Consider the following 26,713-nt stretch of genomic DNA (forward strand, 5'->3'; position numbering starts at 1 on the left):
TGCATCATACAACACAATACAATGCAATTTACAGTCACCTATTTGGCATATCATGTTACAGACCAAGTAAAAAAGTATTAATATCAAGCCCTTCATAATGTAAAAACTTTTTAAAAGTCTCATGCAATGTAGGCCTGCGCTGAACACCACATATAGGCTACTGTAGACTATATCATAGAAATCAAAAGCTATTTCCATGTGAAAATGTTATGGGATTTGCTCCATTGGTTTTGTTGGTAGGCCTACATTATGCTCAGATAGCCACAATAGCCTACTGGCTACTGTCTAAAACTGTAAGAGTACAGCCTCAGTGTTCACTGTAAATTCTCACAATGTTCAAGTTTCTGCTCACAAGACCTAAAATTTGCTCAGTGCCCCCCAAAATTGTAGGGAGCATTGGTCACAGCTCTATCGCAATTGTCAGCTGTTGTTAGAATGCATTAGATTGACAGTAACAGTCAGTCAGATTAGGCTACAGATAAAACACTGGCTGATATTGTCAAGCATATTCAGTTCATATCCATATTGTTAATATTTGTTTAGTGATTTAAATTAAGACCTCATCTCCAGAAGCCTATTCCAGCAGGCTATTGGACAATACAAGCAATTTTTACTTCTAAATCACCTTGCTATTCATGTTGAATAAATTAGAATGTCAATTTCAACTAAGCAAATTGCTAAATCGTTCAGTTTACATCTTGCCTACATCTTGCCTAGGTTACTGTAGGCTATCTGAAATTAGATGTAGGCCTATCAGGGGCTATAGGCTACCTGCACTTAGCTAAGCAAACCAATGGCAAAGTTGAATTGCAATCATAAACCAAGATTTGAGTCAGTAGCCTATGCCTATAGAAATGACAAGCCAATCTAGCAAATAGGCCATTTATAACAGGTTGTAGTCTTAACATCTGGCACTTAATAAGGCATAATTGCCAGAGAAATTGCATAACATTCGTTTTTTTAAGTTCTTCCAAGTGTTTCTTGGGTAGAGATTTCGATATCCTCTGTCTAACTTTCATCACTCTAACTCTCCTGTCAATTTTATGCCAAAAGTAGACAGATCGACATCCATTGATAGAAAATGATCTGGACTGAATTATCTTTTATCTTGCAACATATTCAAATTCCTTTATTACTTTAGCTAACTCGCAATACTTATTATGTGGATGGAAACCCGATCATAACGTAATTACAATTTACTTAGAAGATATGCCTTCTTAATTTGCTCGATTCATTTATGGAAAAACGGTTGATTAGGTTTAACGTGTCAAGTACTCTCTTGCTGCGCAAAAACAATTGGGATAGTTTTCAGGCCTTGTGGGCAGCTTGGGGGTCATTGGGCTAGAAATGTAAGATAACCTGGCAACCCTGCCAACAGCGTATAGTCTTCCGGAAAGCCACACTAAAAAGAAGAAGACGTTGCTTAGTTACAGTAGCTATTCAACCCACACATATTTAGTCTATCTTCGTTTCATGTAACGTTAGCAAACTACTTTTAATATGCCATTTAAAGTAACGTTACATGGAGACTGCTTGGTTATAACGGCATAGACTAAAAAACAAAGCTAGCTAATTAACCAACTGATTTGTCTTGAGTCATACATTTAGCGTGCATGCCAGGTAAGGTCGTAAAAAAAACATAGCTAGTGTGCTTTAGTGTAGCTAGCTAATGTTAGCTAGCTAGGTTAGGTGGCTGACGTTAGCAGAGCTTTCTTGATAGGATCAGCTGACTTGATTCGGTCTTTTGTAGGATACTGACTTGATAACGTTTCAGTAAAGTTAACTGTTTGTCTTTATGTTAGCTAGCTAACTTCCATTTGAGATGTGGATGTTTTACTTGAGCTAGCTAACGTTACTAGCTTTCCCATCAATCAAGGCTACACTGAAGCGTTATATGCAGTGTCCTGTAGTCAAATAAATTACTGAATGCAGAATGCCTTGGGTAACGTTACTTTGGGAACTGACTGTAAAAGTGTCAGTCTTTCTACTAGCTAGGTAACGTTAACTACTAGCTAGCTTAACAGTAACTAGCTAACGTTAGTGATATCAAGGAACTTCCACACCTTGCTAACGTTAACGTACACCTATTAACTGTTTTACTAGAGTTAGCTAGCTCTTCCATTAGAAATGTGGATGTTTTACGTTGATCAATAAAACCTGCAATTTAGTGCTAGACTCATTGTCCTGTGGTCAAATAAAATAGCTAAACGCCTTTGGCATTGGGTACTGTAAAAGTGCTTTTTAGACTTCCCTCACAGTTAGCTAGCTAGCTACTGTAGCTGACATTATGTAGGTAGCTAGATTGTGTGTACGAAGCAGTTTGTCAACAAATACAATGTATATAGCCTAAACATTGCTAATGCTGGTTTGATTAAATATGTCAATCATTGATGATTGGAGAGTCACCTACAGGCTACCGTTTCGAATTTAAATGAAGTATTAACCAGCTGAGCGTATGGAATATAAACATTTTTGTCCCCTTATCTCTCTCCAGTTCTCAACCAGAGTGCTGAAGGAGACAACTGTTATGTACAGCCCCAAAGAACTGGAGGGTGAGGTGGATCACTCGTTTTTCGACAGCGACGCTGATTGTGACAGCATCAGCAAAGAGCAAGGGAAGAGTGAAAGAAAGAGTGAAATAAGCTCTGAGGCTAGAAAGAAGCCAGACATCCAGCCGGAGGCTCCACAGACAGAGCGGCGTAGTGGTACAGAGAGGTCTGGTGGTGGTACTAGGGACCCTAGTCCTGCAGGAGTAATATTTCAACCGAGGACAGAGGAGAAGGGTCATGGCTTTGAGGCCGAAGACAGGAGGAGCAGGTCTTCTAGCATATCGTCCAATAAATCAGAGGTAGGCATGCTAATGGTGAGGCTATTTGGTGAATGTTCTGTAAGAAAGGCATCAACAATGATAGTCTGATGAAAATAACCACTGTCATCTTTTACCCTTTCCCTTGTGACATTTCCCGACCCCTTTACCCAGGTCAAGGTAAAGTCACAAGGAAAGGGCAACAAGGCTTTATTATAAAATCAGAATGCACCCTATCTGTAATCAATTTACAGTGCACATGCAGGCATAACAGCATGCAGGCGTATTAACTTGTACTAGGCAAGTTGCGGGGCTCCTGAGGGGCGCAGCGGTCTAAGGCACTGCATCTCAGTGCTAGAGGTGTCACTACAGACCCTGGTTCGATTCCAGGCTGTATCACAACCAGCTGTGATTGGGAGTCCCATAGGGCTGCCCACAATTGGCCCAGCGTCATCCGGTTAGGGTTTGGCCGAGATAGGCCGTTATTGTAAATAAGAATTTGTTCTTAACTGATTTGCCTAGTTAAATAAAGGTTAAATAAAAAATGAAAAAGTCTGTGGCTTCATCATTCTACTTTACGCCACAAGGTGGCATTATGCCACTCAATACAACTGCCCAGCCTTGGGGTACATTGGAATTGAGGCCTAATCAAAATCAATGTCAAGGAAGCATAATTATTTGAAATAAAGATATGATTTAATCCTAAAAATGTCCATTAGATTTCCAATTGTTTTTATACAATACAGTACAGATTGAAAACAAACAGTAGTCAAATCAAATGCAATCCTCATCATTCATGTTCTTAGTGATAATCATTTCAATAACATGTCCATCAAAAGCTTGAGAACTGTTCCATGACCAGGGAGCTGAGTAAAACAAATATGTCTAACCATGGTCTGTTGTAATATTTGTAGTAGTTGTAAACTATGTTCACTACCTGTCTAGTCGGAGGTGAAGCACGGCAGCGGTGCAGAGGAGGTGTCTAGCATTCACTCCAAGAGCTCCAGCGACATCCGCACGGCGTCATCGGCAGAGGAGCAGGAAGAAGGCGCCGATGATGATGAAGATGGCTATCATCAGAGCCAAGATGAAAGCGAGGAAGAGTCAGGGAGGCCACTGGGTCAAAGGTTCAAAGATTTTATGATTTATTTTCCTGATTAGATAGGAATCCCATATTTCCTTCTCAAAATGTAAATCAGCCATACAATTTCTTATCTTCGTGTATTTATTATTTATGTGACTATTGAGATTATAAATGTCTTTCCCAAAGGAGGCCTGGCCCAAGATAGCAGCAAATAAGCATGTAACATTATGCAGGAGTGTCAAACTCATTTCGTGGAGGGCAGTGTCTGCTAGATTTTGTTATTTCCTTTCAATTTGTGTCCAATTAAGACCTAAACAACCAGGTGAGGGGAGTTCCTAACTAATCAGTGACCTTAATTCAATGAGTCCCACCGTAATGCTGGTGCATTTTGGACTTATAACCCCTTTTAAACATTTTTGTTTGAGCTAAAGACTTCTGAGTTGGACCATTGGATGTGTTTATTTCGTCTGCATCCGTAGATACCAATACTGAATCAGAGAGGTGTGGGTGGCTGCCTTAATTGACATCCATATCATTGGCGCCCGGGGAGCAGTTGTTGTTGGGGTTTAACTGCCTTGGTCATTAGTCTGTGATTAACGGGGGCTGAGCTAGAGCAGTGTTTGTGAGACAAGGGTAGATCCTCAAGGAGCCCGGGCCGGGTCTTACAAAAATGTCTGTAGAGTCCTAATGGTTTGAACTACAAACTATTAAAAGATATCTACTCTGAGACTCTCACGAACATGCACATGTAACATGTTTTGCTTTATGATGTTCACAAGTTACATGAGTTGTTAGGTAAGGGGTTCTTCTACATAGAAGATCATAGGAAATCCCAGGACTTAGTGTCTATAATACTGTAATAAGGTCACATAGTTGCTGTCACAAACTCCAAACTCCACACAGTTGTCACTGACTAGTTGGATATTAATTTGCTTCTGAGACTTATTTTTTTAAAATTGACATTTGTCAATAAAACTCGTGAATGCAACTCTTTATTTCAAATTGTTTTGTGTTCTACTTGTAGCCCTGGTTGTCCTACAATGGTAAAACACTTCATTGTGAGGCTAATTATAGGGGCTGGACATGCAGATATATGAAAGTTGGATAAATGCAAAGACAATTTTAGATGGGGCCTCAGGACTGATAGGGTTAATTGATCAATCAAGTACAAGGGAGAAGTGAAAACCTGCAGACACTTGCCATCCGTGGAATGATTTTGACACCTGTGCATTACAGACATCAAATCAACAGTATAGTGTTCCAATATGCAGGCAAAGCATTTGCATCCTCTGTTTACCAGGTTGTGTTCTTATCTAGACTGTGCCATGTCATTCAGTTGGATGGGTAAGCCTTTTTTTCGTGACTTTATATTTTGTTAACCCAAGGTTGATACCCGGACCTAATGGGACACAACACGGCATTCCCAAGAAGCCTGTCAGGAAGCTCCGCCACAGGAGCTTGTCCCCGTCTTCCACTTCATCTGAGTCGGAGACAGATGAGAGCTACAGCAGTGGGGAGAGCTGCTCCTCCGAGCCCTCTCACTCTGTGGACATGGTAGGATTACAACTTGTTCTTGTCTAACTGGCTTAGGCTAGTCATTCTCAATCCTGCTCCTGGAGAGAGCTGCCGTACTGCCCGGCTTTGTACACATACCCAATGGTTACTTCAAGGAAGGGAGGAAAGAAGGATGCATTTTAAGAGTATTCGCACAGGGTCCAGCTATTTGTCCCAGCTCAGCAGTGAAACACCTGGGTTGAATTCACTACGAACCAAACGGGCTGAAATGGGGAGGGACCAAATAAGAAACACTCGTTTTTGTAGCAAAATGTTTCGCTACGGTTTGCACTAATGAAGATGAGGAAGGTAAGGGGGTCTTCTATATAGAATATCATAGAAATCCCAGGACATAGTGTCTATAATACTATTATAAGCTCACATAGTTGCTGTCACAAACTCCACACAGTTGTAACTGACTAGTTGGACATTCATTTGCCACTGAGCCTTATTTTGTTTTTCAAAATCTGTTGATTAGTTGAATCAGGTGTGATGGCGCTAAGCTGGGACAAAAACCTGCAGTACACAACTGGCACAGGAGTACTGAGAATCACTGCTAACTGTATGTCGATCTGCATAACAGTCTGGAAAAGGGCATCAGCATCTGCTAAATGACTCAAATGTAAATGTAGGCACTATTATGGTCGCAGTAAGTTGTTCAACAGGAGTTAAGACACTCTTAAAATCCAGAATTGATCTCGTTTTAACATTTAAAACAACTCCCTGAATGCATCTTATTCTTCCTTCAGGTGCATACCGGATGCCCAGAGCCCTCTCCCAAGCCCGGGCTCCCAACCCACCAGACATCCATGCCCTCCTCCCCCAGATGGAGGCCCCCTAGGCTGGGCTCGGCAGCGCCCAGAGAGATGCCTCACACCACCGCCACCCTTGAAGAAGAGGAGGACACAGTGACTGACGTGACCCCACTGTCCACCCCCGACGTCAGCCCGGCCCAGTCCCTGGACCTGGGAGTGGGGAGGGTGGTGGTGGAGGAGGAGGGTGTGGGGCCTGGGGGTGTGGGTGTCAGGCAGCATAGAGGGACAGAGGGGGGCGCTCCCACTGGTAACCTCAGCAGCATACCCCAGGAGGAGGAGGAGGAGGATGCAGAAGAAGGTGAGGTGGGGAGAAGCGGGCTGAGGTGTGTGTGCGGGCGGGGGGGGGTCAGTCCTGGAGGACAGGATCTATCTGAGAAAGTGGCGGTTTACATATGTTTTTATAAATATTTTCATTGACATGCAGATGCTCCATTTGTAACAAATCAGACGGCTAACTAACAAAATGTTTATCTGCTGCTTCCTCCTCTGTCATCTCTCCCTCCTCTCTCTCTGAAGCCTTCCTCAGTCGCCTGGGGAGTGGCTTGGCCATCGACTGCCCCAGTGGAGGCAGGAACAGGAAGAATTACTCCTTTAGCAATGACGAGGTGCGGCAGATTGACCAGGAGAACCAGAGGCTACTGCGCCAGCTGTCGCGCCCCTCGCCCCACTCGCGACCGGGCAGTACAGGGGGCACCAGCACCACCAGTAGCTCCCGGAGGAGGTCCAACGGAGGAGGAGGGGGTCCGCCCCCTGTCCGCCTCTATCACAGCGCCCTCAACAGGCAGCGCGAGCAGCAGCGCATCGAGAAGGAGAACCTGGTGAGTGTTCTTCTCTTTTTGTGTGTGTAACTTATCATTTGTCATTGGGTGTTTGGCTTTATTGTTTCAAAGTTACATTGTGTTTATTGGGATTTTTTGTTTATTTCAAGCTCAAATAAGTCAAGACTTGCTTTAAAGTGGATGTACATTGCCGTGAAAAAGTATTTGCCCCTTTCTGATTTTTCTATATTTTTTAAGCTAAAGGTGGCACAACCAGTTTTTGAGTGTATGGAGGAAATTACTTTTTCACACAGGGGCATTGGGTGTTGCATAACTTTGTTTATGAAATAAATGAAATAGTTATGTAATTGTTGTTATTTGTTTACTCGGGTTCCCTTTATCCTCTATGGGACCGGCGGGACGAATTCGTCCCACCTACGTAACAGCTAGTGTAATCCTGTGGCGCGATTTTTAAAACATTTGAAATGCTATTACTTCAATTTCTCAAACATATGACTATTTTACAGCTATTTAAAGACAAGACTCTCGTTAATCTAACCACACTGTCCGATTTCAAAAAGGCTTTACAACGAAAGCAAAACATTAGATTATGTCAGCAGAGTACCCAGCCAGAAATAATCAGACACCCATTTTTCAAGCTAGCATATAATGTCACAAAAACCTAAACCACAGCTAAATGCAGCACTAACCTTTTATGATCTTCATCAGATGACACACCTAGGACATTATGTTATACAATACATGCATGTCTGTTCAATCAAGTTCATATTTATATCAAAAAACAGCTTTTTACATTAGCATGTGACGTTCAGAAAAAGCATACCCCCCGCAAACTTCCGGGGAATTTACTAACAATTTGCTAAATTACTCACGATAAACGTTCACAAAAAGCATAACAATTATTTTAAGAATTATAGATACATTACTCCTCTATGCACTCGATATGTCCGATTTTAAAATAGCTTTTCGGATTAAGCACATTTTGCAATATTCTAAGTACATAGCCCAGCCATCACGGGCTAGCTATTTAGACACCCGGCAAGTTTAGCCTTCATCAAAATCATATTTCCTATAAGAAAAATGGTCTTACCTTTCCTGTTCTTCGTCAGAATGCACTCCCAGGACTTCTACTTCAATAACAAATGTAGGTTTGGTCCCAAATAATCCATCGTTATATCCAAACAGCGGCGTTTTGTTCGTGCGTTCTAGACACTATCAGAATGGTAAATCACGGTCGTGCGCATGGCGCAGAACGTGACAAAAAATCCATTACCGTACTTCGAAGCATGTCAACCGCTGTTTAAAATCAATTTTTATGCAATTTATCTCGTAGAAAAGCGATAATATTCCTACCGGGATTCTGCAATTAGCTAAACAGCCGAATGAAAATACTCCACGGGGGCGAATCGCGCACGCGCCTAATTCTGTTGTCCCCTGATGCGACACTTGGAAAAGGAGATAATGTGTTTCAGCCTGAGGCTGCCTCGTCATCGTTCAGGTTTTTCCCGGGTTCTGAGAGCCTATTGGAGCCCTAGGAATTGTCACGTTACAGCTAAGATCCTGACTCTTCAATAAACAGAAGCAAGAACAACAACACCTTGTCAGACAGGGTACTTCCTGCATGAAACCTTCTCAGGTTTTTGCCTGCCATAGGAGTTCTGTTATACTCACAGACACCATTCAAACAGTTTTAGAAACTTTAGGGTGTTTTCTATCCAAACCTGGACAATAATATGCATATTCTAGCTTCTGAGTTGGTGTAGGAGGCAGTTAAAAATGGGCACATATTTTTTCCAAAATTCTCAATGCTGCCCCCTAGCCCGTAATTAACTAATGTTAGGATTTGGTTGAATATCTGATAACATTAGTATCAAACATATACAACAGTAGAGAAAATTAGAAAGTGGGCAAATGAACTTGGCGCTTGGCTTCACCCTGTGATGTAAGTTGCTGCAGCAAAGGCATTTTGAAAAAGTAACTCTTTACTGCCCAAAACTGTTCCATGTTATGTACAGACTAAAAGTTCTACGTCCTTAAATGAGGCCTTGCTGGCTAAACCCAAAGTCCCAAACAATCCTCCAAAGGACAATATTTCTGTGAATTGTCCAGAAAACATATGTAATGGACATTTTGGTTCCATTTTCACACAAACTGCTGCCTGCGTGCACGCACTTTTAGTCCGAAAACTATAATCCTCTACTTGTGAGGCAGTGGAGGCTCCTCAGAGGATGAAGGGGAGGACCATCCTCCTCAGTGAATTTCATAAAAATATGAATGGTTAAACATTAAATAAGTTATCCTTTTTAGATTAAACTATACTAAATATAATCACGTCACAAAATAATTGATTAAAACATACTATTTTGCAAAGAAGGTCTACATTAGCCTCAACGGCACTCTGTAGGGTAGCAACATGATGTAGCTGGAGAACAGCTGAGATGTTGTCAACCCAATCAAAGGATCAGAGAATTAATCTAGTACTAAAAGCATAAGCTACAGCTAGCTAGCACTGCAGTGCATCACATGTGGTGAGTAGTTGACTCAGAGAAAGACAATAGTTGAACAGTTTTGAACAAATACATTTCTTCCAAACTGAAGGAGAAGCAAGAGAGAAATATGCAGTGCATTTGGAAAGTATTCAGACCCCTTCACTTTTTCCACATTTGGTTACAGCATTATTCTAACATTGATTAAATTGTTTTCCCTCATCAATCTACACACAATCCCACATAATGACAAAGCGAAAACAGGTTTTCAGAAATTTTTGCAAATGTATTACAAAAAAACAGAAATACATTATTTACAGTATACAGACCCTTTGCTATGAGACTCGAAATTGAGCTCAGGTGCATCCTGTTTCCATTTATCATCCTTGAGATGTTTCGACAACTTGATTGGAGTCCACCTGAGGTAAATTCAATTGATTGGACATGATTTGGAAGGGCACACAACTGTCTATATAATGTTCCACAGTTCACGTCAGAGCAAAGACCAAGCCATGAGGTCGAAGGAATTGTCTGTAGAGCTCCAAGACAGGATTGTATCAAGGCACAGATCTGGGGAAGGGTACTAAAAAAAATGGCTGCAGCATTGAAGGTCCCCAAGAAGTGTGGAAGTTTGGAACTGACTGCTTGTCCATACTGAGCAATCGGGGGAGAAGGGCCTTGGTCAGGGAGGTGACTAAGAACCCAATGGTCACTCTGACAGAGCTCCAGAGTTCCTCTGTGGAGGTGGGAGAACCTTCCAGAAAGACAACCATCTCCGCAGCACTCCACCAATCAAGTGGCCAGATCGAAGCCACTCCTCAGTAAAAGGCACGACAGCCCGCTTGGAGTTTGCCAAAGGGCACCTAAAGAAACAAAATTCTCTGGTCTGATGAAACCAAGATGGAACTCTTTGGTCTGAATGCCAAGCGTCACATCTGGAGGAAACCTGGCACCATCCCTATGGTGAAGCATGGTGGTGGCAGCATCATGCTGTGGGGATGTTTTTCAGCGGCACGTACTGGAAGACTAGTCAGGATCTAGGCAAAGATTCCAAAGGTACTTCAACAAAGTACTGAGTAAAGGGTCTGAGTACTTTTTATTTTAAATACATTTTCAAAAAAAAAGGTTTACCTGTTTTTGCTTGTCATTATGTGGTATTGTGTGTAGATTGAGGGGGAAAAAACTATTTTATCAATTTTAGAATAAGGCTGTAACAAAATGTTGAAAAAAAGTCACTGTTAAATTTAGCTCACAAAAATACGTGTTTTAGTAGATCGTTGAGAAATATTATATGTATTTAGCCAAAGATACATACAGAATTTTGCCTTACTCAAGTCTCTTTTGAAATGCTATACTACTTTTAACAACAAAAATGTCCTAAAAGAGTAACTAAGATAATTTTGTCATATTTTCCTGTATCAATTTTGTTTTTTAAGTGCGACTCCGGTGGGACTCGAACCCACAACCTTTGAATCACCTGACATTCACAAGCCAAGAAGTCCAATGCGCTATCCATTGCGCCACGGAGCCACCTGTTGCACGTGTGTGAAACTGAATCTTTTGAACTGTGTGTGTGATTGGTGCGGCTGGCTTCCGGGTTAAGCGGGCATTGTGGCAAGAAGTGCGGCTTGGCTGGGTTGTGTTTTGGAGGACGCACGGCTCTCGACCTTCGCCTCTCCCGAGTCCGTACGGGAGTTGCAGCGATGGGACAAGAATGTAACTACCAATTGGATACCATGAAATTGGGGAGAAAAAGGGGTAAAAGTAATAAAAAATCTATTTAAAAAAATCTATAAAATTAAGGCAAAATGCTGCAATAACAAGCAGGAACTGAAGACAGCTGCAGTAAAGGCCTGGCAGAGCATCACCAGGGAAGAAACCCAGCATCTGTTGATGTCTATGGGTTCCAGACTTCAGGGAATCATTGACTGCAAAGGATTTGCAGTATTAAAACTCACAATTTAATTTATGATTATGTTAGTTTTTCCAATTACTTTTGTGCCCCTAAAATTGGGGGGCTATGTATAAAAATGGTTCTAATTTATACACGGTTTATCCAAAACCCTTAAATTAAAGATGAAAGTCTACACTTAAAGCACATTGTGATTGTTACCTTTCAAATCCATTATGATGGCATACAGAGCCAAAATTATGGAAGTTGTGTCACTGTCCAAATACTTATGGACCTGACTGTACACTGACTTCTTGGTAAGAAACTCCAGTGTGGATTTGGCCTTCTGTTTTAGGATATTGTCCTGCTGAAAGGTGAATTAATCTCCCAGTGTCTGGAGGAAAGCAGACTGATTCAGGTTTTCCTTTAGGATTTTGCCTGTGCTTCGCTCTATTCGTAGATTATTTTTATCCTGAAAAACTCCCCAGTCCTAAAGGATTACAAGCATACCCATAACATGATGCAGCCACCACTATGCTTAAAAATATGGAGAGTGGTACTCAGTAATGTGTTGTATTGGATTTGCCCCAAACATAGCACTTTGTATTCAGGACAAAAAGTTAAATCACTTTGCCACATTTTTTGCAGTATTACTTTAGTGCCCTGTTGCAAACATGTTTTGGGGTATTTTTTATTCTGTACAGGCTTCTTTCTTTTCCCTCTGTCAATTAGGTTAGTATTTTTGGAGTAACTACAATGTTGTTGATCCATCCGCAGTTTTCTCCTGTCACAGCCATTAAACTCTAACTGTTTTAAAGTCATCATTGGCCTGGTTTCCTTCCTCTCGGCAACAGAGTTAGGAAGGATGCCTGTATCTTTGTAGTGACTGAGTGTGTTGATACACCATCCAAAGTGTAAATAATAACTTCACCATGCTCAAAAGTATATTCAAATCAAAATTAAATTGTATTTGTCACATTGAATTTAATTTATTTTGGTAACAGACATGTACAACAAAATGGACAATGTGGACCCAGAGTATATCACTTGAAAGTATTAATTAAAACGCTTGTTTCCAAAGTGGTTCTCAATGGTAAAAACAATAACGTATATAATGATTTAAAAGGCAAGACAAAATTACAAACAACCATAAATACATTAATTTATATTGACATCCTGAAAAGTGGCACTATTCACTGCACTTCTCCCTAACCTTAAAAATCAACCATATTCATTTCACATTAAAACAATCTATTAATTGCTAATCATACCGATCCTTCAAATAAATACACCTGACCAGCAGTAGGGGGCACAAGGGGCAGTGGAGTGTTTTTTTTCTTACTTAGACAATGTCCAAATGACAACCTTTGCCTGCTTTTTAAAGCTATTTTTACTTTTTCATTGCTTGATCTCCAAGGGAAGGCTATTCCATAGACAAATGCCTTGCAGTACTGTTTACTCTTGGGATTTTACAAGACATAACACTAGATCTGGTATTGTGACTGTGTTGGTTATAGAGTAGACCATATCCATGTGGTTTTTCATGTAACCTGGGGCACATTTAATAAGATGTCAAACATATGATTAAGTTTAAGTTGGTCCACTCTGGACTCAAAAGGCAACAAGCCCACCTCCCGAAATTTCTGTACCCCCATGTGGGTCCTAGGGACATTCAGCATATACCTAATAACATTATTTTGCATGACCTGCATTCTCTCTTTCAGCTTTTTGATAGCCCACTATACCAAGCAGAGCAGGCATAATCAAAATGACACTGAATGAAGGTTGAGACAAGCAGTTTCTTAACTTTAATGTTAAAATATCTAGTGTTACGATATAAACATTTCAATTTGTTCACAATTTTAGAAAGGATTTTAGCAGCAATCAGGTCTCTAGAAAAGGATTGATCTAGGGACACACCAAGATAAGATACTTGTTTTAGATTCAATCTCCATGCCTGCACAGTTTACCGTTATCTTGTCAGCCCTAAGCAATCTACGTTTTGTTACAACAAAATCGATTCAGTTTTTCCCAAATGTAGTGACAATTTGTTGTCAGACCACCAATCTCTAACAAAATGCAATTCTTTACTCAGGGTCTCCTCAATGTAAACTGTATCCTTCCCTGATACCAGTATGGCTGAATCATCAGCATAAAGCAAGAGTTTGCACGTTACTGTATCTGGCATATCATTATCGTATATAAAAAATAAGAGAGGCCCTAAAATTGATCCCTGCGGTACTCCACAGGATATTTCATCACCAACATTACATACTTATGTTCTGTTGGTCAGATAAGACCTAAACCAATTCACTGTTACATAATTTAGACCCATGCATTTCAGTTTCATCAGGAGAATATCATTGTCCACAGTGTCAAAAGCTTTCTGCAAGTCTAACATGACCATACCTGTATAGTTCCCCTTCTCACTTTCCTGCTTAATGTGCTCAAAAAGGTGGATAAGTATCAGTGGAATGAGCTGTCCTAAAACCAGATTGTAGTTCATAAAGAAGTTTCTGCTCAAGAAGGTATCCCTCAAGTTGATAAAAAACTTATCTCTCAACAACTTTGGATAAGGTTTTGAGGATTGAAACAGGCCTGTAGGTTATTACATTTGTTTTACTGCTCTTCTTGTGGCGTGGAACCACCCGGGCTGTTTTGAGACCCTTGGGAAATGTACCACTACTAATAGAAAGGTTTACAAAATGCATTATCATTTTAGCGGTGACACAAGCACTATCCTTTATGAATCTTGCACGGAGGTTATCCAGCCCAGTTGCGTTGTTTGTGCTCATTAAGCATAGTAGATTGGAAACTTTGTCCTCTGTTACAATGCACAGCTCAAACAAATAATTTGTGATACCTCTGCTGTGGTAAAAGTTGTTAATGAAAGACTAGCCATAGTGTCCAGAGCAGGTGGGTAACTTCTTAACCAGAGATGAGGCTATAGTGGTAAAAAAAAAATGTTTTAAATAATTTGCAACCTTTGCCTGGTCATGACATAAAACATCATCAATATCCAGGCCAATACTACAGGATTTTACCTTATGGGGAGTTTTTGAACCAATGTCCTTTAAAATTTTCCACAGTTTACGAGGCTGATGTAAGTTGTCATTAACGCCGTCTATATAATGTTGGGATTTGTCCTTATCCATTTTGTATCTTGCCTGGTTTCTGCAGTTAATATAACCATCATAATCTTGTTGTAGATTTGTCCTTCTGAATCTGGACAAGTAGCGATCCCTTTTCTTTATGAGGTCTAAGATCTCGGAAGTGATCCATTTCCCTGACCACTGTTTGATTTGAATTTGTTTCATCGGAGCCAGAGAGTCTAGTGCAGACAGAAATCGATCTTTAAAAAGATACCAAGCTTGATCAACATCATCACAGTTTAGTACATGACAGACGTTCTCTTGATCTGATACAATAATCAAATCCAAAGTTGATTTACTGTCAGTACACACCCGGGTTGGCTCAACAATCAGTTGTTTTTGTCCAAATAACTGATTAAAGTTATACAGGGCATTTACTTGTGTATTTCTCTGGGGTGATAACTGCACATTTGTATTAAAATCACCAATTAGAATACATTCTCTATCAGCAAATACATTGTGATCACAGCAATTCATATAAATGATTCTGCTTAGGAGGCCGATAGCACACACCAACAAGTATAGGACGACATTTAGGAAGAAGTATATCTACCCATGCAACCTCAAGACCATCCATTTTCAGATCTGAATGAGGGTTAAAATGCACATCATTCCTAGTAAAACACAGTTTCGGTTTCCGTCAATTCTATGAATGCTATAACCCTGTAGCTCAACCTCATCATCCTCAATTGACCCATCGAGCCATGTCTCAGTCACAGCGACTACTGCAGCCTGTGTGTTAGAAGCAAGGAGTTTTAGTTCATCTAATTTCGGCAGAAGGCTCCGTGCGTTCAAATGGATAAAATGAAGTCCACAATATGAAAGGGGAGATTTCCATCCACATCTTTTGGTGTAGGTGGAACGGGAGTTTGGGATAATCTCCATGTTTGAATTGTAGAATAAATCATAAATGCCAAAGCAAAACTTCTGGCTAGAGCCATAATAGTGTTGCTGTGATAAGATATTGTGTAAAATATTTAATTTGAAGAATTTATCTGTATGTTTGATAACTAGCTAGTCAACCAGTTTTAGAGGAATTATTCCATAATTTGAAAAAACTAACTGCCAATATGCCAACATTTCATTCAAACAATGCATGCAATCCACAGCCATGGCAATCCATGGCTAAAATCAGTTGATGATAGGACTTAGACAAGTTGAATACAACAGGTAGACCTTACCGTTAAATGCTTACTAGCCGTTAACCAACAATGCAGTTCAAGAAATAGAGTTAAGAAAATGTTCACTAAATAAACTAAAGTAAAAAAATAAATAAAGTAGCACAATAAAATAACAATACCGAGGCTATATACAGGGGGTACCAGTACCGAGTCAATGTGCAGGGGTACAGGTTAGTCGAGGTCATTTGAACATATAGGTAGGTGTTAAGTGACTATGCATAGATAATAAACAGCGAGTAGCAGCAGTGTAAAAACAAAGGGGGGGTATCAATGTAAGTAGTCCTTGTGGCCATTTGATTAATTGTTCAGTAGTCTTATGGCTTGGGGGTAGAAGCTGTTAAGGAGCCTTTTGGACCTAGACTTGGTACTCTGGTACCGCTTGCCGTTCGGTAGCAGAGAGAACACTCTATGACTTGGTTGACTGGAGTCTTTTGAAAATGTTTTGGATCCTGGACTTCAGATGGGCTGCCCCCAGGTGGTGAGGGTAGGTAGCAACACATCCGCCATGCTGATCCTCAACACAGAGGCCCCTCAGGGGTGCGTGCTCAGTCCCCTCCTGTACTCCCTGTTCACTCATGACTGCACGGCCAGGCACGACTCCATCACCATCATTAACCTTGCCGATGACACAACAGTGGTAGGCCTGATCACCAACAACGACGAGACAACCTATAAAGAGGTCAGAGACCTGGCCATGTGGGGCCAGGACAACAACTTCTCCCTCAACGTGATCAAGACAAAGGAGATGATTGTGGACTACAGGAAAAAGAGAACCGAGCATGCCCCCATTCTCATCGATTGGGCTGTAGTGGAGCAGGTTGAGAGCTTCAGGTTCCTTGGTGTCCACATCACCAACGAACTAACATGGTCCAAGCACACCAAGACAGTCGTAAAGAGGGCACAACAAAGCCTATTCCCCCTCAGGAAACTGAAAAGATTTGGCATGGGTCCTCAGATACTCAGAAGGTTCTACAGCTACAGCTGCACCATCGAGAGCATCCTGACTTGGCCACGCAGTTGTGGGTGAACAGGGAGTACAGGAGGGGACTGAGCACGCTGACGATCAGCGTGGCAGATGTGTTGTTGCCTACCCTTACCACCTGGGAGGCGGCCCGTCAGGGGGTCCAGAGGGAGATGTTTAGTCCCAGGGTCCTTAGCTTAGTGATGAGCTTTGTGGGCACTGTGATGTTGAATGCTGAGCTGTAGTCAATGAACAGCATTCTCACATAGGTGTTCCTTTTGTCCATGTGGGAAAGGGCAGTGTGGAGTGCGATTGAAATTGTGTCATCTGTGGATCTGTTGGGGCGGTATGCGAATTGGAGTGGGTCTAGTGTTTCCGTAATGATGGTGTTGATGTGAGCCATGACCAGACTTTTAAAGCACTTCATGGCTACCGACGTGAGTGCTACAGGGCAGGAGTAATTTTAGGCAGGTTACCTTTGCTTTCTTGGGCACAGGGACTATGATGGTCTGCTTGAAACATGTTGGGATTACAGACTTGGTCAGGGAGAGGTTGAAAATGTCAGTGAAGACACTTGCCAGTTGGCCCACGCATGCTCTGAGTACATGTCAAGGTAATCAGTCTGGCCCCGCGGCCTTGTGAATGTTGACCTGTTTAAAGATCTTGCTCACATCGGCTACGGAGAGCATGATCATACAATTGTCCAGAACAGCTGGTGCTCTCATGCATGCTTCAGTGTTGCTAGTTTGCAAGCCCTGCCACATTATATTTTTTATTTTTTATTTTTACCCGTCTACCAATAGGTGCCGTTCTTTGCGAGGCATTGGAAACCTCCCTGGTCTTTGTGGTTGACTCCTTTTTTTTTTTTTTTTTTTTTTAAATCACTGCTCAACTGAGGGACTTTACAGATAATTGCATGTGTGGGGTACAGAGATGACGTAGTCATTAAAAAAACACGTCAAACACTATTATTGCACACACAGTGAGACCATGCAACTTATTATGTGACTCCTGAACTTATTTAGGCTTGCCATAACAAAGGGGCTGAATACTTAATGACTGAAGACATTTCAGCTTTAAAAAATGTATTAATTTGTAAAAAAATATTCTAGAATTTATCCCAAATGCTCATTGTTTGCAGTGATTAGATAAAGTCTGTCATCCTATATGTCAGAAAGTCACCCTTTTATCTCCAAAACTTGCACTGTTATTGTGCAATGAGCAGTCAGTGTGCTGGCTGGTACAGGCTGTACAGTACTGTAGCTGTCTTGCAGTGCTCTCTTTCACTCTTTCTTGCTCTCTCTCTCTTACTCTCCTCCCCCTCTTGATGAGTTTTCTCTCCCTCATGCTCTCCCTCCCTCTATTCTTAGTGTGGTAATTGAATATACCGTGTGATGTATATACACCTCTCACACAAACTCTCTCTCACACACACACACACACACACACACACACACACACACACACACACACACACACACACTGTCTCTCCATTGACAGATGGCACATTTGTCCAGCATTTGAGTTGTTCAGGGTAGTTGACTGTCCTTCTCACTCATTGTACACTATATAGTTTGAGAGAAGGTATCACTTTATGTGTAGAATCCCAAGTAGATGGTTTGTAGATGTTCAATTACCATCAACAACATTTCAACTAAAAATCCACTAACAATAGCCCTAACCCTGACCTTAACCTAACCCTTATTCTAACCCCAACTTAGGCAAGCAGTTGCATATCAACAGATAGTTTGACCATCTGTAGATCATCATTTGGGACTATCCAAAGTGTGACCTGAGAGAAATATGAATACCTTGTCCTTACCTGGCTCAATGCATATTTTATGATATTGTTATACACACTGTCTGAGAGATTGTATTGGTTTACACAAAAAATGTTATATATTTTCTAGCAAGGGGTTTATATATAGTACCGGTCAGTTCTGCCTCCTATGAAATATGGGGGACCATTCTTAACCTTTCCCCTATTTCCATTCCTAGTTCTTCCTGACGGTCTCACTTACTGAGATTTCTTCTCCATAGGGCTTGTTGGTGGGAGCGTGACTGCATGTGACATTTTGAGCTACTGGCTGAGCACTGGTTATTTTTACTCTCAATGGCCCACGTTTTTACCTCTGCTTTTCAGGGCTCACTATCCTCTCCCAGTTTCATTAAGGTCTCTGGTAATGGCCTTGTAAACGTTTGTTTCTACATGAACTGTCTACTCACAGTGTATAAGAAATCATATTAGATAGTTGAAATGTATATAAAAATGCCATATGATCTTGCCACAATGACACAATTTCTTTGTGTTTTGGTAATGTGTTTGGCTTAATACTTTAGTTTAATTTCCACTTTTATTTATCCAGTTTCTCATTGAAATAAAATCTATTTGCAAGAGACTTAGCTATTGAACATGATCGGAGGGGTCAAGTAGTTTTAATTAGTGTGGACTGTGTCTAAGGAAGAGTTCATGTGAACTCGTGCCATGTACTTCCAATAAGGGCAAGGTCATGGCTAAGGGCCAACCAACTAGTTAAACTAGGGAGAGGGGCCCAAAGCCTCATAAGTCAGCAAAGCGTTTCTCTTGTGTAATGGGGTGTGGGGGTTGGTTGGGGGGGGGGGGGGTTATGACATCATAGAACCTCATCTGCATGCTCATCTTATTGACCGGATTTAACTAAATCAATCTCTGAATGAACTACTGCGCAACATAAGTTGAATAGTACTCTCTTACTCACTCACTCACTCACTCACACATACAAAAGCTGTGCAGTAGACATACGGTGTTCACAGTTAATGTACATGTGTTTTTAACTAACTACCAGCACACATACTTCGTGGCTGTCGCAAATCAAAATATGTCCAGATACCGTCATCTTTTGTCAATCATGTGTTAAAGGTAGAGTCAGCGATATGACATAGATGCAGAAAGTAAACAGCATAGTGGTTCAATTTCCGCAACAACTTAGAGCGTTGAAGTGCGAGGGTCAACTTCACCGCTGTTTTGGTGCCCTGGCTCATCTCAATATCTGCAGTGCTGCTCGTGGCAACATCATTTCGCTGAGTCTGCCTTTAAAGGGGCAATCAATAGTTGCTATATCTATTTTTGGACTTACCGTGCATTTGGAAAGTATTTAGACACCTTGACTATTTCCACATTTTGTTACGTTACAGCCTTATTCTAAAATGTTTTTAAAATCCTCATCAATCTACACATAATACCCCAAAATGACAAAGGAAATACAGGTTTTTATACATTTTTCCTAATTTATAAAAATGAAAGAAAGAAATATCACACCTGTATTTGGGGAGTTTCTCTGAGTTTCTCTGCAGATCCTCTCAAACTCAGGTTTCAGAGGATCCTCTCAAACTCAGGTTGGATGGGGAGAGTCGCTGCACAGCTATTTTCAGGTCTCTCCAGAGATGTTGGATCAGGTTCAAGTCCGGGCTCTGGCTGGGCCAAACAAGGACATTCAGAGACTTGTCCCGAGGCCACTCCTGTGCTGTCTTGGCTGTTTGCTTAGGGTCGTTGTCCTGTTGGAAGGTGAACCTTCATCCCAGTCTGAGGTCCTGAGTGCTCTGGAGCACGTTTTCATCAAGGATCTCTCTGTACTTTGCTCCTCTCATCTTTCCCTCGATCCTGACAGTCCCGGGCGCTGAAAAACCACCACCATGCTTCACCGTAGGGATGGTGCCAGGTTTCTTCCAGACGTGATGCTTGGCATTCAGGCCAAAGAGTTCAATCTTGGTTTTTATCAGACCAAAGAATCTTGTTTCTCATGGTCGGAGTGTCCTTTAGGTGCCTTTTGGAAAACTCCAAGCGGGCTGTCATGTGCCTTTTACTGAAAAGTGGCTTCCATCTGGCCACTCTACCATAAGGGCCTGATTGGTGGAGTGATGCAGAGATGGTTGTCCTTCTGGAAGGTTATCCCATCTGCATAGAGGAACTCTGGAGCTCTGTCAGAGTGACCATCGGCTTCTTGGTCACCTCACTGACCACGGCCCTTCTCCCCCAATTGCTCAGTTTGGCCGGGCGGTCAGCTCTAGGAAGTGTCTTGCTCGTTCCAAACTTCTTCCATTTAAGAATGATGGTGGCCACTGTGTTCTTGGGGACCTTCAATGCTGCAGACATTTTTTGATACCTTTCCCCAGATCTGTGCATCAACAGAATCCTGTCTCGGAGCTCTATGGACAATTCCGTTTTTGCGCTGACATGCACTGTCAACTGTGGGACCGTATATAGACAGATGTGTGCCTTTACAAATAATGTCTAATCAGTTGAATTTACCACCGTTGGATTCCAAGTTGTAGAAACATCTCAATGATGATCAATGGAAACAGGATGCACCTGAGCTCAATTTCGAGTCGCATAGCAAAGGGTCTAAATACTTAAATAAGGTATTTCTGTTTTTAGTTATTTTTATACATTTGCAAAAGAACATCTGAACCTGTTTTCACCTTTTCATTGTGGGGTATTGTGTGTAGATTGAAGGAAAACAATAATTTAATATATTTTAGAATAAGGCTGTAACGTAACAAATTGTGGAAAAAGTCAAGGGGTCTGAATACTTTCCGAAGGCACTGTATGTACCCATTGATTCTTGAAGAATATGACTTATAAATGCCTCATGAGCTTAGTTCAACTTTCATACCCCATCAAACCCTAAATATGGGCCTCCCGAGTGGTGCAGTGGTCTAAGGCACTGCTTCAAAGTGCTAGCTGTGCCACTAGAGATTGGTTCGAGTCCAGGCTCGGTCACAGCTGGCCGCGACCTGGAGAACCATGGGGCGGCACGCAATTGGCCCAGCGTCGTCCGGGTTAGGGGAGGGTTTGGCCGGCAGGGATGTTCTTGTCCCATAGCGCACTAGCAACTCCTGTGGCGGGCCGGGCCGGGCATTGCACGTTGAAACGGTCGCCAGGTGTACGGTGTTTCCTCCGACACATTGGTGCGGCTGGCTTCCGGGTTAAGCGGGCGTTGTCAAGAAACAGCTTGGCTGGGTTGTGTTTCGGAGGACGCACAGCTCTCTACCTTTGCCTCTCCTGAGTCCGTACGGGAGTTGCAGCGATGGGACAAGACTGTAACTACCAATTGGGGAGAAAAAGGGGTACAAAAAAAATCATAAACAAACCCAAAATGTAAGCTTGTTTTACTCCAGTGTTTGTAAACAAAGTAAATGTTAACAAACAGTTTTGCTTTTTTTTTTTACATGTTTAAAACTCATTTTTGTATCATGGATGGTCAGTCCTTGCATCCATAACTCTGTCTTTGAATTTGAGTGGTTATATTTCTACAGCCAATTTATGAACATGCACCTGTGGAAAGGTCGTTAAGACACGAACAGCTTACAGATGGTAGGCAGTTATGGTAAGGTAACAGTTATGAAAACTTAGGACACTAAAAAGGCCTTTCTACTGACTCTGAAAAACACGAAAAGAAAGATGACCAGGGTCCCTGCTCATCCTCATGAATGTGCCTTAGGCATGCTGCAAGGAGGCATGAGGACTGCAGGTGTGGCCAGGGCAATAAATTGCAATGTCCGTACTGTGAGACGCCTAAGACAGAGCTACAGGGAGACAGGACGGACAGCTGATCGTCCTCGCAGTGGCAGACCACGTGTAACAACGGATTTGGATCGATTTGGAGGTGGAGGGTCCATCATGGTTTGGGGCGGTGTGTCACAGCATCATTGGACTGAGCTTGTTGTCATTACAGGCAATCTCAACGCTGTGTGTTACCTGGGAGACATCCTCCTCCCTCATGTGGTACCCTTCCTGCAGGCTCATCCTGACATGACCCTCCAGCATGACAATGCCACCAGCCATACTGCTCGTTCTGTGCGTGATTTCCTGCAAGACAGGAATGTCAGTGTTCTGCCATGGCCAGCGAAGAGCCCGGATCTCAATCCCATTGAGCACGTCTGGGACCTGTTGGATCAGAGGGTGAGGGCTAGGGCCATTCCCCCCAGAAATGTCCAGGAACTTGCTGGTGCCTTGGTGGAAGAGTGGGGTAACATCTCACAGCAAGAACTGGCAAATCTGGTGCAGTCCACGAGGAGGAGATGCACTGCAGTACCTAATGCAGCTGGTGGCCACACCAGATACTGACTGTTACTTTTGATTTTGACACCCCTTTGTTCAGGGATACTTTATTCCATTTCTGTTAGTCACATGTCTGTGGAACTTGTTTAGTTTATATCTCAGTTGTTGAAGCTTGTTATGTTCATACAAATATTTACACATGTTTAGTTTGCTGAAAATAAACGCAGTTGACAGTGAGCGGACGTTTCTTTTTTGCTGAGCTTATAATGGTAATGGCTCAAGTCCAGTGGATTTGTAAGGCCTGTTCCCTTTGACACTGTTGACAGATCCATTTTGTTTAACTGAAATGTGCTAATGATTTTACGGGTGTGGAGCATTGTCTGCAGCTGCCTACTCTATCAATGACACTGGGCTGGCATAATCAAAATAGACAAAGTGGTCTGTATGTCATTTTTAGTGCACAATTACACTATTTACCTTTTTGAAACACTATTAGCTTATACTGTATACCATTCGGTACCAGATAGTTACCAATGGTGTTGAATTCTTTGCAGTACCTAAAGGTATCCATTGCTAGACACACAATTATATTATGATTTTCAGATCAAAACTTGAAAAGGAATGTAAAATGGTGTTTTATGCTCTGGCAGTGTTTGAAAATGTTGAAGGGCACCTGCACAATGGCTTCATAACCCTCACTGTATTCATAGAGCAGTTAATAGGCATTTCGTAGTTGCATACGTTACCTTATGACAGCGACCGCAAGTTAATATTGTAGTTATGTCTTGCAGTTGGTGTATGCACTAAATATGAATGTGATATGTATAGGTTATGAATGTCTTAGGAAGAAATACAGGTACCCTTCATGGAAATTGTTACCACCATTTCTCACCAGGCTTTCCTGCGGAGGCTAGAGTCAGTGAGGCCCACCCGGGGCATGAAGCGGGCAGAGCAGCTGGCAGACTACCAGCGCCAGGCTGGATATCTGGGCATCGCCACCTCGCTCTCTGCCATGGACAGATCGCCCTCCAAGATGGAGCGGTCCTCCAGCAGAACATTACCAGGTCACCTCTCTGAAGAACTGATGCTCAATAGCTCTCAATAGCCCAAAGACCATAGTTATTTCTGTCATTCATTAATAAGAGAGACTGAATTGGCATCGTTTATTTTTGTTCTTTTAAAGGATCACTTTAATCAAAGCCTATTTTGGTATTTTTTCCATTAGTCCTCTGTTAATATAATCCCTTTTTTTTAGCATGTAATGTTTTCGAGATCATAAGCACTGAGCACTTCCACTGTAGCCAAGGCAAACTAATTTTCATGATTTCAAAAATAAATCATAGCGTTCAGAAGATTTTACATGAAGTAGAATTATGTTGAGAAATAATATTAAAATGTATATTCCTTAAACATAAGTTGGAAATTATACTGTTGCTGCTTCCTGTATTTTTTATATATACTATATACTGTAGAGTGTCACCGGTTTTAAATGTCCAAATTCATAATCAATATGCTGAAATAAGTTGTGATATGTGGAAGACCAAAACATACATATTACTCCCTACTGTATACACACGTGTCACACAGATTACTTGTATTTTGCAAAATTAGTAACTGCTCACGCATAGGGCTGTGGCGTCACAAAATTTTTTCAGCCGGTGATTGTCAAGCAAATAACTGCCAGTCTCACGGTAATTGACCATTAATTAACATAAACACATGTAGCATCTTCTGGCTTCCACACATAAGCCTACAAGCCACTGATGCAGACCTTTCGAACATCTATATTTTATAAAGTCTAATAAATCCATGTAATATAGCCTACACCATCACAATAAATCCATTATTTATTTTAGACAAGTCTAAAGAAACATGATATGAAGAAAACGTAGTCTATTTCAGAAGAACAGAATAGATCTGAGTTGTCATTATGTTTGGTACTGATCTGGCTATGCCATATGGCTGTGGGCTACACTAGTTCATTTAGCAGACAAGATTTGCTTAGAATTCCATGGAATTATTTTATAGTATGACGAATACAATTTAATAAAATAAAAAGGATATTTTCTCCAAACGATTTGAGTGAATGCGCACGTGGCAGTTCTGTGGTGAGCGGTTAAAAAAGAAACAGGTACTTCTATATGCTTAATTTAGAGTTATTTATGTAACTTTAGTTGTGATACAAGCGTTGGGCTATATGTTTTGATTTTTAATACTTTCTAAGGCTACATGATGCAACTCTAATGATGATTTGAAAAAAGTTGCATGAAAGGCATGAGCTCTGCTTAGTTTTTTGTGCAGGCTGTACACACTTCATCAGTCTCTCTCTCATTCAGAATTTGACAAGCACTTGATAATGCCTCAAATTTCCCGGTGGCATCCCCTTTGTGTGGCCGTACTGCGTACTGTACTGAAAGTGGCTGCTGATATGCACAATTTTTTATGAACAAATATTAAAATATAGTTTTTGAGTGATCTGTGTTTAAAATGCACAAAATTCTAACAAATGCTCACAGCTGTTTTTTCATTTCCCTTTTTCCCACCCCACAAACGTCAAATGTGATGTACTGTTGTATCGAATGTACATGGCCCATATCTTTTTACATTGAGGGAGTTAAATTTTGGAGAAGGTAGTACATCATATGTGTAGTATAGTAATACTAGTATGTAATTATGTAGTAGCAATAGTATGTAAATCAGTAGTCCTATTGACGCATGTTGTCTTGTTGTTTCATCATATGTGTAGTATAGTAATACTAGTATGTAATTATGTAGTAGCAATAGTATGTAAATCAGTAGTGCTATTGACGCATGTTGTCTTGTTGTTTCATCATATGTGTAGTATAGTAATACTAGCATATAATTAATGTAGAAGTAATAGTATGTAATCAGTAGTAGTATTGACTCCTGTTGTCTTGTTGTTTTTTTCTTCAGGAAAGAGCCCCAGGCCTGGCAGTACCAACCACAACCACCATAGTGCCAGGGCATCATCTGCCATCGCTACCACCTCCACACCCCTACCCAGGCACGCCAGTATGGCAGCGTCCCGAGCAGCCTGGTCCTGAGAGCTGTGCTCAGGGAGGAGCACCATTCCCCAACTCCCCCACCCCTTCCAAGTTCTTACCTATAAGTCAATAGTTGCCCCTAAACACTGATCTTCCCCCAGATGGTTAAGTTGAGGTTGTTAGGATTGTCCCACACAATGAAGGATCTGTGTCAGAGATGTGCGAAGCCAGAAATTGGTCACACTTTGTCCAAACTAAATCTCCATTGTGCTCTGATCATGCACTTGTCCAGTGACTCTGTTTTAGCCCGCAATACTAATAAATAAAGGGATCTGACACTGATTGGCTGTTTCCCAGATTTAGACTAAGCCTAAAATAACTTTCAATTGAGTTTTTTCCTTGGAGCATACTTTTTAGTCCAGGAGTAGTAGGCTTCATTTGGGTCCGGAAAACCAGTCCTATATGATGTAAGAATGATATTGTGTTGCCGTTATACAACCATTCTCATAAAACTGCTTCACTATTGCTTCCCAGGACCAAGGCTAGCTGCTATAAAGTATTATGAACTGTGCTTCTGTTGTAATGGAAGATATAGCCTAGATATATGGTTCAGGTATAAAAAAAAAAACATTCCTTTGTCAGCTTAGCAGGTGGTGCTTATCAATATGCTTAGTGAATAGAGTAAGCACTAAGTATTCCATGCTGTATTTGCACTCTTGTGAAATATGTTTCCAGTGGAACGTTTCTGCAATTTTTCTGTAATTGTTCTTACATTATAATGAATAATGAGAGAGATATATCTTTGTGTGTCTAGTAAAGCTTTTTTAGAATATTATGGGAGTCATATATATATTTTTATTGTGATCCTGTGCAAATTTCTTGACGTTTTCCAATAAAGCTGCTTGTTGCGCTCACCACTCATGTTTGTCCGTGGTCAAATGAGCTCAAACAATGTCCAC

The 26,713-nt window shown here is 41.4% G+C and overlaps 1 protein-coding gene and 1 non-coding gene across 4 annotated transcripts; one reads left to right on the forward strand and one right to left on the reverse strand.

The window, feature by feature from the left end:
• The first annotated feature begins 1,350 nt into the window (after positions 1–1,350).
• cfap97 (cilia and flagella associated protein 97) lies at positions 1,351–26,673 on the forward strand. 3 transcript variants are annotated; one of them, XM_029750174.1, is made up of 8 exons: positions 1,352–1,620; positions 2,495–2,848; positions 3,752–3,933; positions 5,276–5,444; positions 6,194–6,557; positions 6,776–7,077; positions 23,645–23,813; positions 25,684–26,673. In XM_029750174.1, the coding sequence occupies exons 2-8, from the start codon at positions 2,528–2,530 to the stop codon at positions 25,812–25,814; spliced, it is 1,638 nt and encodes a 545-aa protein (XP_029606034.1). In that variant the 5' UTR covers positions 1,352–1,620; positions 2,495–2,527; the 3' UTR covers positions 25,815–26,673. The 3 variants fall into 3 exon arrangements, with proteins under 3 accessions (XP_029606036.1, XP_029606034.1, XP_029606035.1); XM_029750175.1 differs by lacking the exon at positions 1,352–1,620 and adding an exon at positions 1,656–1,995; XM_029750176.1 differs by lacking the exon at positions 23,645–23,813 and having other exon boundaries at positions 1,351–1,620.
• Positions 10,963–11,054, reverse strand: trnar-ucu (transfer RNA arginine (anticodon UCU)). The gene is given in 2 exon segments: positions 10,963–10,998; positions 11,018–11,054. It is a non-coding gene; the product is annotated as a tRNA-Arg (tRNA).
• Positions 26,674–26,713: the final 40 nt, after the last annotated feature.

This window comes from Salmo trutta, chromosome 4 (assembly GCF_901001165.1).
Source record: "Salmo trutta chromosome 4, fSalTru1.1, whole genome shotgun sequence".
Lineage (NCBI taxonomy): Eukaryota > Metazoa > Chordata > Actinopteri > Salmoniformes > Salmonidae > Salmo > Salmo trutta.